The sequence below is a fragment of the Pteropus medius genome, unplaced genomic scaffold, assembly GCF_902729225.1.
Source record: "Pteropus medius unplaced genomic scaffold, Ma_sr-lr_union100, whole genome shotgun sequence".
Classification (NCBI taxonomy): domain Eukaryota; kingdom Metazoa; phylum Chordata; class Mammalia; order Chiroptera; family Pteropodidae; genus Pteropus; species Pteropus medius.
The window spans coordinates 1,747,400-1,762,876 of record NW_024355008.1 but is presented as its reverse complement, the minus strand read 5'-3'; the positions used below and the strand labels follow the sequence as shown (position 1 = coordinate 1,762,876).

Genomic DNA, 15,477 nt, shown 5'->3' with positions numbered 1-15,477 from the left:
TTTTTTTTCCTATTTTGATCATTGTTCTTTTAAATGGTTTGATAGGCTGTAACAGCTTATTTTAAATTCTATTTGGTTTGTCTTAAGTTCTTGGTTTACAGTTGAAGCTATGGGAAGAAAGATTTAAATCTGAATTATTTTCACTTTTTAATTGTAGTCTGAAGTCTTTGAAAACTTAATTTTAAATCATCCTTTAAATGAAAATGATTAGCTTCTTATAGCCACAATTAAGACTTTTTCCTCCAACTAAATGATATCTGAATAACTGTTTTCTCTTAGTCTTTTTACATTAAAAGTTGCTTTTGGTATCTATATAAACAGTCCATCTCAATACTCTGTATAATTTCTTTTCTATCTTATTTTGTTGTTGTTGTTCCAAAGAAATGTTTTCAGACCCAACTATATATCACAGAAATAGGAATCATTTAAAAATGACCATCTGGGGTAGATCCTACCTCCAAACCATTAAGGTTGCTTTTCTTTTTAATTTCCTTCATGTTATCTTTTGTCAAGTTAAAGGTGAAACTTTTTTTGAGAGTTTATTAAGAGGGAGTTTGACAAGACTGATTTGTGCTGGATCTGTTCTCTAAAAGCTCTATATATCACTGCATTATTAGAGATTAAAATTCTCTAATAATTCTTTGGGGTATGAAGTACAGCCCAGAAATTCTTTCACTTCAGTTAGAAATAATCTTGTCTATTCAGTCTTTGTTCTTACAATTCCTAGGCAGGATGGTGATAACAAAAAAGATGAAACATTAGTTGCTGATTACATGCTCTAATGAATTAATTGTGAAAGCATGTACTATATAAAATTTTATGGAATGTAGTGAACTTAAAATAGGACAAATGCACATTATAATTGTATAACATTTCTATTGAATAGGTACACTTGCGTTTATGCCTTATGTTAGGAACAAACCAGAAAGTGACAACACCATCTGCATCACTGAAATTCAAAAGGGCTTTCTGGTGCAGATTTCTATAAACAGGTATAAGAGGAAAGGCCACTGAATAGCTTTTAAAGAAACCAATATTAGGAACAGCTCTCGCAGAGCTTTCTTAATTGCACATTTCCCTGTCACTGTGCTACCTTCAAAATAGGTTTTGGCTTTCTTGAGCTGTCTTCCTGTTAACACTAGCATTATTATAGTCAGCTTGTACTAAAATTTCTATTCTTTGGTCCCTCTTCTGATTTTTGCTTTACTATATATATAGTTATATGTAACTTTATATATGTATATGCACACACATGTCGTTACATAGTATAATTTTTTTTTTAAACTCAGTTTGGGCTTAGATGCTGGCCAACTCTCAGTGTTACAGGTTGAGTGTGATCTGGTATCTACAATAATCAAAGCTTCCATTTCTGTTATGGGATTTGCCTTAAAATAGTTGATTGTAGCTGCTTTTTCTTTTATCAGTAATTTTTAAGGAATGACTTGGATAACAATACACATACCTGAACTGCTTTTAAATGAATATTGTCTTTAAATTCTCTTAGGATGTTTTAGGATAATTATAAGTGACATGAATGTCCCTGTGAGAACCTGATATTAGAACTGGCACCAAGAGTGGGATTTTATGTGTTCTACAGTTGACCACATATGCTATTGCATTTAATCGCTGCCAAAAAGAGGACAGTTAAGATTTCATATTTATAACAATTCCATGTAAAAACCCCAAGAATTAAGTTGTAACATTCTAAGTGTGTATCTTCAAAACATCATTCAGTAATAAATGGATAAATGAAGTAAATTTTAATAATAAGCAATACACTTTTAACTGCTTAGGTTGACTGTAACCTTAATATAACAAATATCTCCTTACCTAGGCATTAACAGATCAACAACAATTTGGTAAAGCTGATGAAATGTATGATAAATGTATTGATTTGGAACCAGATAATGCCACAACATATGTTCATAAAGGGTATGTATTTTTCTGTTTGTTCCAGTAAGAAACTAGAATTTCTTGCACAGTAATAAGATGGCTTTCTTTCAGTCACTGAAGAAGGGGACTGTGGTATAGGGAGCATCAGTGAGTTAACTGACAAATTTCTTAAAGCTATGGATGCTTCACTATTAATTTTTAAAATCTTACATTTCATTCTTATATAACAGTAAATGTACTATTTTCACTCTGTCTTAAGTATTTCAGTTCTGAACATCTTGTCAAATGTTACTTGTATCAAAATAGGAAACATGTTTTTCCTGATTTTTGTGTCCTTGAATTATTGAAAAAACCTTAAATTTATACAAAGTCAAAAATTTAGCTTGCAAGGTAATAGAGCCTAAACTGTTAGACACTTTTTTCTTTTTTACTGAGGTATAGGTGTACATGATTCAGTATATTTATTGTGAAATTATCATGTCTAACATGTTATAGTTACAGAATTTTTTCTTGTGATGAAAAATTAAGATGTCTTAGCAATTTTCACATATACAATACAGTATTATTACAGTCACAATGTTGTACATCTTCATGACTTATTTATAACTGGAGGAGGTTTGTACCTTTTGACTGCCTTTGACCATTTCACCCACCCCTCACCCCATACCTCTGGCAGCCATCAATCTGAATTTGTTGGTTTTTTAGATTCTACATATATGTGGTCATACCGTATTTGTCTGTGTCTGACTTATTTAGCATAATACCTTCAAGGTCCATCCATGTTGTAAATGGCAGAGTTTCCTTTTTTTATGGCTGAGTAATATTCGTGTGCGTGTACACGGGTGCGCATGCTATGTTTTCTTTATCCATCGATGGACACTTAGGTTGTTTCCGTGGACACTTTTTTCATAAGGAATTGAGTTCAAAGCCAATATATTAAATTGAGAAGTAAAAATTTGATGATTATATACTGTTTTAGATTTTACTTTTCTTTGTAAATTAAAATTATAAATTCACTGAGGGCAGAAATTGAGTCATGCACTTATATTCCTGTTGATACTGGCCCATAGTCCCATCTGACTGTCTTTTTGTGTTTGCAGTTTACTTCAACTTCAGTGGAAGCAAGATCTGGATAGAGGTTTGGAGCTTATCAGCAAGGCTATTGAAATTGACAATAAATGTGATTTTGCCTATGAAACCATGGGAACTATTGAAGTGCAAAGGTAACTTCTAGAATCTGTTCTTAGGAAATTTAGAGCAGCTCCATAGATATTTATCTTTTCATTATTCTCATTACAGATATTTCATTGTCAATATCCATTAAGTTTTTAAGTCTTAATGTTACACCCTTTGAGGCAAGCTTCCCTCAAAACTACACAACTTTGATGTGCCTTGTTTCATTATTTTTCCAATTTAAAAGTCACACTTATAAAAGTTGTTTAAGTCAGGCATATGCACTACACAAAGGGAAACATGTTCTCTAATACCTCTTGTGTGTTCTTTCCTCTTTTCACTTGTATTATTCCTGTTGGGGAAAAAAAAAAAAAGCCTGCAATGTGTTTAGGCAGTGCAGTATAGCTAAGAATTGGTAGCCAGGTGCCAGAAGATCTGGATCCTGCTACAAAGAAGCAATTAGCCAAGTAACTGGGCAAGTTGCAACATCATCTCTGAGCCCCTGAGTTTTCTTTAAAATCAAGGAGTTGGGTAAGATTTTTTGCAACTCTGATTTTCCATAACTTACTGTTTTGTGTAAAAGTTTATCCAGAGTTGCACTTGAGATCTGCCATTAACAGGTGATAACTGTTTGTCATAGCATTCTGTGTAGTATACCGCCTTCATACTGGCATTGCCATCCATTTGAGTACCTACTCTAGGCCAGGCACTGAACTTAAGGTGTTTTCCAAATATTATTTCAGTTTATCTTGACCCCAGTCTTTATAAAGGTGGAGATTACATGATATTCAGTATAACTGAAGAGTGTAGAAACTGACTGTTGACAAGGTTATACAGTAAGCCAACAATAGAAACAGGATATGAGCCCTTATTTCACTGAATCCAAAGTAACTGATTTTGCCACTGTCATTTGTCGTGACAGTAGGAGCTGTCTTAATTTCTTGTCATTTAGCCCCTCCTGGAGTCCTGTCAGCTCTAGAGTAGGCAGAGTAGATATATGGAAAGTTTTGTGTTTCTTTTGAACCATTCTATATTGATAGTTACGTGTAAATATTATTTAATTGCCAATCTGTTCATGAGAATGAAATATTCTTGAATTAGAATAGGATGAGGTAGCAGTTCTTAATCTTTTTTGAGCAAATCTGTGGACTTTTCTTAGAATACTGAGCATGCAAAAACACTTTGCACTTAAATTGTCTCTAGAGCTATCATGTAGCCATATATTATAGTATGAGGTTAAGTACAGTCACCCCAGAGGTACATTGTACTTCTTAAGAATCCAACTGGCATATATATATAATAGGGACTTAAATATTTATTGTAATATTACATTCATATATACATAGCTAATACTAGTTACTTAAACCAGTTCTTGGTAAGTATATAAAGCCAAACCATACTTACTTTAAGAGGTAAATTATATTTTTTGACCCAGCATATTTATCTATTTACTCAAAAAACAGATACTAATTACTAGGCATTGTACTAAGTTCTAGGAATCGAGAGTTGTCTATTAAGAATCTAGTAAGACTGTGGTATAAACAAATATATATTCATCTGACTAATGCATAGAATGACAACTATAGGAACAATAAAGAGAGAACAGGAAATATTCATGAAGATATTTGAACTGTGCCTTAGAAAGGTGAAAATTTGTCTAGAATCTAGCAAAGAGGTAATAGATAATCTGATCATTATTGCAAGTGTAAATGTATGGCACATTCAAGGAGCTCAGGTAAACCTGTGTGACTGGAGTACAAGTGCATGGATGGTGGGGATATGGTAGTAAGAGATAAGGCAGAAAGAAGGTGAGCTTACAGGTCTGTGAAAGGCAGGCCCCTAAATGCCATTAGTGTTCCATGAGGCTGTCACTACTTTCTAAAGGAGCTTGGTGATGTAGAAGACACGTAGAACGTAGGAACCAGAAAGGAAGATTTTAAATAAGTCATTTATCTACTCTCACTGTTCTTATCTGTAAACCAGGACTAGGAGAGGTATAAGTACATAGTATTTGTAATAGTAGCTAACATTCATTGAGTGTTTTCTATGTGCATTGTTTTGTTACAGAGCAGCATTTGATTAGAATCGTAGTTGAAACTTAGTGGTCAGACTCCTGAGACACTTTTACTAACTTCATTACAGTCTTTGAGGTCCTTGTTAAATCTGAGACATTGAAAATGTTTGTTCTTTTAGAGGAAACATGGAGAAAGCCATTGACATGTTCAACAAAGCTATTAACCTGGCCAAATCGGAAATGGAGATGGCTCATCTATATTCACTCTGTGATGCTGCCCATGCTCAGACAGAAGTTGCAAAGAAATATGGATTAAAACCACCAACATTATAAAATAGGGGGGAAGGAGAATTGACCTTTTTAGAAGTTTACCTTCCCTTCAACTGAACCCTAAAGACACTGTCATGAACTGTGTTGAATGGTGGAACTTAGTATTTCCGTTTGTGTTGTCATTCGTTACATCTTTCATGTTTAGATGTTGTGGGAGTGGCTGTTGAAGAAAGTGTGCAGTGTTGCAGCTTTAATTCCTTTTGCAACAAAAGTTTTAGAACTTGTTAAAGGGACGTTAAAGTTGCAAGGAGTGCAAATGATAATTGGCCATGCAAATAAAAACTTTGATTTGGCTTTTTTTTTTTTTTTTGAGTGGGGTGGGGCGGATGATTATTATCTGGATGATTTTGTCTCTGTATAATATGTATTTTACAGTATGTTGGTTTTTAAATTAACATAGTTAAGTGCTGTAAAATAGGTTTCTTTTAGACTCGATTACTACCTTTTAGTTGATTTTTCTGAAAGAAAGCTTAAATGGGGATTTTGTTTTTAAGGCAGCAAAATTGAGACACCCTTTAAACTGTCAGCATGCACGATTCCTGATTCTGCAGAACATTAGACTCAGTGGCAACTTTTAAGCCTTCTGACCCCCTTCAACTCTAACGAATAATGTACATCATTCTTAAATGCACAACAGCTGGTTTTTATATAGTAAATTATGCAGAAGCAAAATATTCTGATTGATATATGTGCTGGAAGACTGAGAATTAATGGGAGAGTGAACCAGGTAAAAGATAAGATGAAATGAAAATGTGTTCATAATTGCTCATGGCTATTTTCTCTAATAGGTACCACTTAATAGTATACTTTTTAAAGACAATGCAGGTTGGTTGTATGTATAAAGATGGAGTAAGTGATATATGGGAATATTTAATTAACTTAAACTTTCTAGTGAGAAAACTGTTGATAAAGTTCAAAAAGGATGTAAGTCTTGGAGCCAGAAGCACAGTATTTCTTGAAATGACAAATTCAGTGCTTCAACTATGGTTAAATGTGCTTAAGGAATTTTGAGCCAGCATTTTCAAAGATGCCGAGGACATGTGGAATGCTTTTTAGTTTTGAGCTAACCTTGGTCTCTAACTCGGGATGACTGACCACTCTTATCCAGGTCTTTGCTAGGGGTGCTGACAGGAGATTGTTGTTTTGTTCATTTTATCTTTACCTTACCGTCTTACTTAGAAATCACTTCATGTTTTTTTTTTCTCCCTGTCGTCACTTTTATAGGCGATCCTTTTGCTTATATGCTACATTTTTCTGGTGGTTGTGTTCTTAAGGAGCCTCTTGTTTTGAGACATTTGGGGTTGGGAAGAGGTTTACTCAAGCCTGAGGAAAAAAAGCAAGCCTTTAGTTATACTTTCCTGGGAATGAAACCTTATTAGAGTTTACATTATTGGGAGCAAAGGAGCATTTTACCCCTCTTTAAAAGGGTGCTTTTTCCCCACTGAAACCCAAAAAGATTTTGTCTACAAACGCTATCTTTTTAGAGACTATTAGAAATGACTCCCTTCCAAAGTCAGAGTCTGGAAAATATTGAGGGGCCCTCTAATTAGCGGGGGCATTTAACATAATTTAAGATGACTTGGATATTGGAAAGTATGAGAGTTCTGCATTTTAGTTCTTATATTATGCACCTACAATGACAACCCCTGAATACAGAAATGTACTATATCTCTGAATAATCTCTGACTTAAAGTTTTTATTTGCATGGTTATATTTACATTAACACTGACATTTTCTTCTACTCTTCTCCCTTCCTACCCTTTGGAGTTGGGTAGAAAAACACACAAAGGAAACTGAAGCATGTGCCATTCGATACTGTCATTCCAAATTGTCATGGACTATTGCCTGTTCTGAAAATTATTTGAACGTGCACTGAAAGCTGCATCTGTCTGTATCTTTTCTTTTGTAAATGACCTCACATGTAAATTCACCAAATAAATATTACATTCAAGCTTTTCTATATTTTAAATGTATTTGCAAGCCTTAACACACTGTCATAAAATGAATAACGGTCCCCCAAAAGATATCCACGTCTTGATCCTGGAACCTGTGATTGTTAACTGTATATGGCAAAAATAAACTTTGCAGGTGTGATTCAGTTAAGGATCTTGAGCTGGAAAATTATCCTGGATTATGGAAGATTTCTAGTTTGGGTGCCACAAGTTACATACGATGTGGTATGGAAACACAGGTGAGAGTAATGAATTCTGCTAGGACTTGAAGGATAAACAGAATGTAGGTAAGGATCTTTCTAGAAAATGAAACAACCAAAATTAAAATATATATATAAGTGAAGGGACGTTATGAGTCTGAAATGAAAATAAGCCAACCAAGTTGGAGCCCAGCAAGAGGAAGTTTTTTAAACTGGTGAGGAGAGGCCAATAGTGGGACTACATGTTTGAGAATTATCAGCATATATTTAAGAGCATGAATGTAGATGCAGTTACTTTAGGACAAAATTTCAATTGAAAAGGGTAAAAAAAACTCTGGAAAACATCAACATCTAAGGGACAAAGGTAGCAATGAAAAAGTGATCAGAGAGATAGTAAGACCAAGGTCACATGGATGGTGTTAGGTTCTCAGAGAGGCCAAATATATCTGCAAATAGATCACTAGTAACTTTTGCCAGAGAAGTGTCACTGGAATGGTGAGGGCAGAGTCTGGCTAGAGTGGTCTGAAAAGTAACTAAAAGATGAGAATTGAGCAGAAATGATTCCTTTAAGAAATGGGGTGAAGAGTGTTTCTTTTTACAGGATGGCATGGTTTTTGTTTTGAGGGAGAAACTTTGAAAATGAATCCACAGACGTAATAGTATATGAATAGTTGAGTACAACAGAATAGAACACATTTGTAGGGCTTAAAATATTTCAGAAACAGCTAAAATCATGACACTGCTAATCTTGCTCCATTCTTAAAGGTTTCTTGTTCATTTGGTGAATTACAAACCAACTATAAGTGTCCTTGTATGTATGTGTTTTAGTTATTTGACTGTAGATCTGGGACTGAACTTAAGTCCTTATTTTAACAAAACCATTTTATTGTAAAGTGCATTCTCTTCCAACGCTAGCTTTAACTTATCCTCCAATCTTCCCTCAAAAAGAAACAGCTGAATGAAGGTAACACTTTGACAAATATGAAACTATAACACAAAAATAAGGCACAAAAGAGAAAAGCCCATATGAAGCCTGCACTGACAATGTTTGGTCAGTGTAAACATCACAGAACACACATCTTTTTCCTTTCCATCCCCTGGCTTCCTCAAACTCACAACACCAAAACCTATCCAGCCAGCAGTGCTTAAGAGGTGGCATAAAAGACTGAAAACTAGCGCCTGTAGAGCAAGATATTCATCCTGAACCCTAAACTCTTGTGTAAGCCCTTTTTCACTTGGTACTTTGCACACACCTAACTTTGGGTGGCAGCAAAGTGTCCTTCCCTAAACACCCCTTTGATGTTACAATTTGACTACTACATAGTCATTTTAAACCCTGTAATGTTAGTAATTTATTCATTTGCAACCTACACAACAACACATTATCTCTTAGCTCTCAATTTCAAGTAGCTAGGTCAAAGTCAAGTGGCACATCTTGACTTATTTCAACACAAGTTATCATCCCTGTAAGGGAGTCACTTCAATTGGGCTAAATATGTTGCCTTATCTAAACTGCACGTGACAGATTATAACATGAGATAGCAGACTTCAAAGCATTACGCAAAAGGGCATCATTGCCTAACTCATTAGAAAGGGAGTACAGGGCAGTGAGTTAAAACGAAGTGTCTTTCCTAATTATAGCTTCAACCAGATAGCTAGAATGGCCTGTCCACCAGTTTTCAAACTATTCTGAGCTGCTCTTTGGAGGAAATGCCTTAGGGTATATGGAGACCAAGAGGGAATCAAATGTGGAGGGCTCATAGGTTTCCTCATACCCACATCACTCGTCATTCTTACGGAGATGGGGTTTACTGTTAAGATTTTCTATTAAAAACTGGTTTCACACTAAAAGTTTAAATATTTGTGGGCCTGGTAGGAGAACAATGGTTTTCAATGTGCAGGTCAGGGTTACCTGAAGGTTCCTGACATCCTTCAAAAGGGTCTGTAAGGTCGAAAGTATTTTTGTAATACCAAGAAAGTATTTTTGTAATACCACTTCTGACCAAGATGGAGTTACAGGGAACAGATTTACCCTTCTACCTGAAATAATTGGGGAAAAAAAGGGGGGCCATATATGAAACAATAGTTTTCAGACATCAAGACAGTGATCCCAAGAGAAGATTAAGAGAAGTGAGCTCTGTAATTGCTCCGGCTTACTAAGTTTCCAGTTTGTGGTACATGGAGTAGGAATACAGATGGAGTTAAACTGTTTCCCTAATTTGAGGAGGCTGCCTGGGGAAACTAGCATTCACAGGGCAGAGGTATCAGAGAGAGTTGTACACAGAGCTAGAAAACCCTAAAGATTCCACTAAAAAAGTGTTAGAAACAATAAAGAAATATAGTACAGTTCCAAGATACAAAGTCAACATACAAAAATCCATTGTGTTCCTATATACTAACAACAAAACATCAGAAAGATAAAGAAAACAATCCTATTAACAATTGCAACAAACGGGATAAATGTAACAAAGGAGATGAAGGACCTGTACACTGAAAACTATAAGACACTGTTGAAAGAAACTGGAGACAAATGGGAAAATATTGTGTTCATGGACTGGAAGAACCAACGTCGTTAAAATGGCCATATTACCTAAAGCAATATACAGATTTAATGCAATCCCTATCAAAATCTCAATGGCATTTTTCATAGAAATAGAACAAAAAATCCTCAAATTTGAATGGAACCACAAGAGACCCCATAAAACCAAAGCAATCCTGAGAAAAAAGAACAAAGCCAGAGGCATCACACCCCCTGGCTTCAAATTATACTACAAAGCTACAGTAATCAAAACAGTATGGTACTGGCAGAAAAACAGACACAGAGACCAATGGAACAGAACTGAGAGCCCAGAAATAAACCCACACACATATGGGCAATTAATTTTCAAAAAAGGAGCCAGATACATACAATGGAGAAAGAAAAGTCTTCAGTAAATGGCGATAGGAAAATCGGAAAGCCACATACAAAAGAATCTGAAACTAGACAGCTATCTGACACCATGCACAAAAATGAACTCAAAATGGATGAAAGACTTGAATATAAGACTTGAAAATAAAATACATAGACAAAAACAGGCACTAACCTTATGGACCTTGGTCTCAGTGTGTTTTTTGTGATCTGTCCCCAAAGGCCAGGGAAGTAAAGGCAAAAATAAATAAATGGTACTAAACCAAACTAAAAAGCTTCTGCCCAGCAAAAGAAACCATTAACAAAACAAAAAGGCAGCCAACTGAATGGGAGAAGATGATTGCAAACACCACCTCCAAAAAGGGGCTAATATCCAAAATATATAAGGAATTCATACAACTTGACAAAAAAATAATCCAATTAAAAAATGGGCAGAGGACCTGAAACAATGCTTTTCCAGGAAAGACAAATGGCCAAGAGATGTATGAAAAGATGCTCAACATCACTAGTTATAAAAGAAATGCAAATCAAAATCTCAATGAGATATCATGTTGTACTTGTTATAACAGCTATTATCAGTAAGACAAGAAATAGCAAGTGTCAGGATGTAGAGAAAGGGAACGCTTATACACTGCTGGTGGGAACTGCAGCAGCTTCTGTGGAAAAACAGCATGGAGTTTCCTCAAAAAATTAAGAATAGAACCACTATATGACCCAGCAATCCCTCTTCTGAGTATCTACCTCCACCCCCAACCCCCCAAAAAATGTGAAAACACTTATTTATAAAGATAAATGTACCCTTATGTTCACTGCCACATTAGTCACAATAGCTAAGATGTGGAAACAACCGAATCAACAGATGACTGGATAGAGAAGTGGTACATATATGTAATGGAATACTACTTAGCCATAAAAAAAAGATGAAATATTGTCATTTGTAACACACAGATGGATTCTGACAGTATCATGTTAAGTGGAATAAGTCAGATGGAAAGAGACAAAACTGTGTGACCTCATTCATATGTGGGGTATAAAACAAAAAGCAACAAATGAACAAACAAAAAAACAAGTTTATAGATACAGACAACAGAATGGTGATTACTGGAGGGGTAGGGAGTAGAGGGAGGATGAAGAGGGTAATAGGTCAAACACAGAATATACAGATGTCATTATAAAGATGAACGAACACCTTTAAACATATAAAGCTATTATCAACTAATGTCACCCCAATCAATTTAATTTAAAAACTTAACAGGCTAAATGGAAAAAGATATAATACTAATCAAAAGAAAGTTGGACTGGCATTATTAATATAAAGTCATTTTAAAGCAAAAAATAATAGAGATTTAGAGTTATCTCATAATGGAAAAAAGATCAATTCATCAAGATGACATAACCCTAAATATCTGTGTACCTAATAACAAAGCTTCAAAATACATGAAGCAAAAACTGATAAAACTAACGATAGACAAATCCACAATTATACTCAGATACCAACACGCCTCTATTAATTACTTATGGAATATCAGTACAGATATAGAAGACTTAAAAACTATCAACCAATGTGACTCAAAATGTATAAAACATTCTGCCTAAGAGAATACATTCTTTCCAACTGCACATAGGACACTAAAAGAGATCATACTCTGGGCTATAAAACAAGACTCAATGAATTTAAAAGGATTCAAATTATACAAGGTAAGTTATCTGACCACCATGGAATCAAATTAGAAATCAGTAACGAAGATTTAGGAAATCCCCAAATATTTAGAAACTAACATAAATAAACTTCCAAAGGTGAAATCAAGAGAGAAATTAGATAATATTTTTAACTGAACAAAAATAAAAACATATCAAAGTCTGGGGACGCAACTAAAGCAATACTTGGAAGAAAATTTAGAGCACTAAACACCTATTGGAAAGAGGGACCTTCTTTAAGAAAAATTTTAAAAAGAGCAAATGAAATCCAAAGCAAGCGGAAGAAAATAAACGAGAGCAGAAATCAATGAAATCAAATTTGAAAAACAGATAATGGAACTGAAAGCTGGTTCTACAAAAAATCAATAAAATTGATAAACTTCAAGCCAGAATAATCAAAATTAAGAGACAAAACGCAAATTACCACATTTCTCTGAGACCACTGAATAGGATGAAATACTTTCCAAGTCACTTTATGAGGCCAGCAGACTCTGAAACCTAAACCAGACAGGTATTACAAGAAAATAAAAACTACAGACCAATATCCTTTATGAACCTAAGATGCAGAAATTCTTAAAAGGTTAGCAAATCAAATCCAACAATATATTAAAAAAGGACCTTAATACATTCTGGTCAAGTGAAATTTATCCCAGGAACACAAAGTTGGTTTACCATTCCAAAATCAATCAATGTAATTCACAATATAAATAGACTGAAGAGATGTGGTTGTCTCAATATATGGAGAAAAAGCATCTGAAAAAATCCAGGATCCTTTCCTGATAAAAACAGCACATCAGGAATAGAAGAGAATTTCCCCAACCTGATATAGGGCACCTATGAAAAACAATGCTTTTCCTAAGTTCAGGACCAACACGATGTGTCCACTCACTACTTCTATTCAACACTGTACTGGAGGTCCTAGCTTATGCCACAGGCCAGAAAAAATAAAAGAACCAGATTGAAAAGAAGAAGCTTCTTTATTTCATAAAATGTCTTAATTTGCAGACATAATCATCTATATAAAAAAATCACTGAAACTACCAAAAAGAGCTGCTAGAATGAGTTTACTAAGGTTGTAGGATACAAGATCAAATACAGAAACAAATATTTAATACACTAGAAGTGAAAAATTGGAAACAAGTTTACAACGCAATACTACAGCATCAAAAATTCTGCATCTTTAGGGATAAGCTGACAAAAAATGTTGGATTACCTTTACAGTAAAACTACCTAACATTGCTGAGAGACATTAACGAAGGCCTAAATAACTGAGATATCTCATGTTCACAGATCAGTGGTTCAGTATTGTTAAGATGTCTACTTTCCACTAAACTGCTCTATAGATCTGATGAAATCTCAATAGAAATGCCGAGATTTTTTTCTACAAAAATTTACAACCTGATTGTGAAATTCATATGGATATACAAATGATAGAATAGTCAAAACAATTTTGAAAAAAGTTAGAGGACTAATACTACCTGACTTTAAAATTTATTACAAAGCCACAGTAATCAAAAGACAAACAAAAAGATAAACAATAAAATAGAGTCCAGAAATAAATCAAGACATATATATGTTCAATTCATTTTTCCTAAAGGTGCCAAGGATTTTCAATGGGCTTAAGACACTCTTCCTAACATAGGCAAAAAAAAATCTTGACTTACACCATATAAAAATATTAACAATTCAAAATGAATTATAGATGAAAGGGGAAATTACGACTGATATCGCAGAAATACAAAGGATCATACAAGCATACTATGAAAAAGTATATAACACCAAATTTAATAACCTAGAAGAAACAGATCAGTACTCAGAAGAATACGACCTTCCTAGACTGAATCAAGAACTGGAAAATCTAAACAGACCGATCAGCAGCATGGAAATGGAAACAATCATCAAAAACCTACAAAAAGTAAAAGTCCAGGACCAGATGGCTTCAACAGTGAATTCTACCAAACATTCAAAGAAGATTTAATACCTATTCTCCTCAAACTCTTACAAAAAAATCGAAGAGGTGGCAATACTTCCCAACTCATTTTAAGAGGCCAATATTACTCTGATACCAAAACCTGGTAAGGATAACACTAAAAAGAAAACTACAGACCAATATCTCTCATGAACACAGATGCAAAAATCCTAAATAAGATAATAGCAAACTGAATACAGCAACATATTAAAAAGATTATACGCCATGATCAAGTGGGCTTCATCCCAGGGACACAAGGATGGTTCAACATACACAAATCGATTAATGTGATATACCACATAAATAAATTAAAAAATAAGAATCATGATTATATCAATAGATGCAGAAAAAGCCTTCAACAAGATACAGCATCCATTTATGATCAAAACATTTAACAAAATCAATATAAAAGGAAAGTACCTTAACATAATAAAGGCCATCTACGACAAACCCTCAGCCAACATTATACTTAATGGTGAAAAACTAAAAACCTTCCCTCTAAGATAAGGAACAAGGCAAGGCTGTCCACAGTCGCCACTCTTATTCAATATAACACTGGAGGTCCTAGTAAGTGCAATCAGACAAGAGAAAGATATAAAAGGCATCCAAATAAGAAATGAAGAAGTCAAACTCACTAGTTACAGATGACATGATTCTCTATATAGAAAACCCTAAAGACTCCACGAGAGCACTACTAGAAACAATAGGCAAATATAGTAAAGCTTTGGATACAAAATCAACATTCAAAAATCCATAGCATTCCTATACTCTAACAACGAAGTGTCAGAAAAAGAAGTGGAAAAAATAATTCCTTTTGCAATTGCAAAAGAATAAAATACCTAGGAATAAATTTAACGAAACATGTGAAGGACCTATATAACAAAAACTACAAGACCCTATTAAAAGAAATCAAATAAGATACAAAGAAATAGAAAGAGATTCCATGTTCTTGGATTGGAAGAATCAATATAGTTAAAATGATCATATTACCTAAAGCGTTATACAGATTTAATACAATCCTCATCAAAATCCCATCAGCATTTTTTAAATAGAACAAAAAAATCATCAGATTTATATGGAAGCACAAAAGACACCGAATTGCCAAAGCCATCTTGCGAATAAAGAAAGAAGCTGGAGGCATCACTCTGCCCAATTTCAAATTATACTACAAAGCAACAGTAAACAAAATGGCATGGTATTGGCAGCAAAACAGACATATGGACCAGTGGAACAAAATCGAGAGTTTAGAAGTAAACTCATATTTATATGGGCAAATAATTTTCGACAAAAAAGTCAAAAACATACAGTGGAGAAAGGAAAGCCTCTTCAATAAATGGTGC

General features: G+C 34.3%; 1 protein-coding gene across 1 annotated transcript in view; it reads left to right on the top strand.

Annotated features, from left to right (window-relative positions):
- TOMM70 (translocase of outer mitochondrial membrane 70) overlaps nucleotides 1-5,673 on the top strand; it is a 32,745-nt gene extending 27,072 nt beyond the window's left edge. Inside the window, exons 10-12 of the mRNA XM_039857019.1 lie at nucleotides 1,835-1,932; nucleotides 2,994-3,116; nucleotides 5,260-5,673. Coding sequence (XP_039712953.1) covers nucleotides 1,835-1,932; nucleotides 2,994-3,116; nucleotides 5,260-5,413 — 375 coding nt within the window. The 3' untranslated portion in view covers nucleotides 5,414-5,673. The remainder of the gene's footprint in view (nucleotides 1-1,834; nucleotides 1,933-2,993; nucleotides 3,117-5,259) is intronic.
- Nucleotides 5,674-15,477: the final 9,804 nt, after the last annotated feature.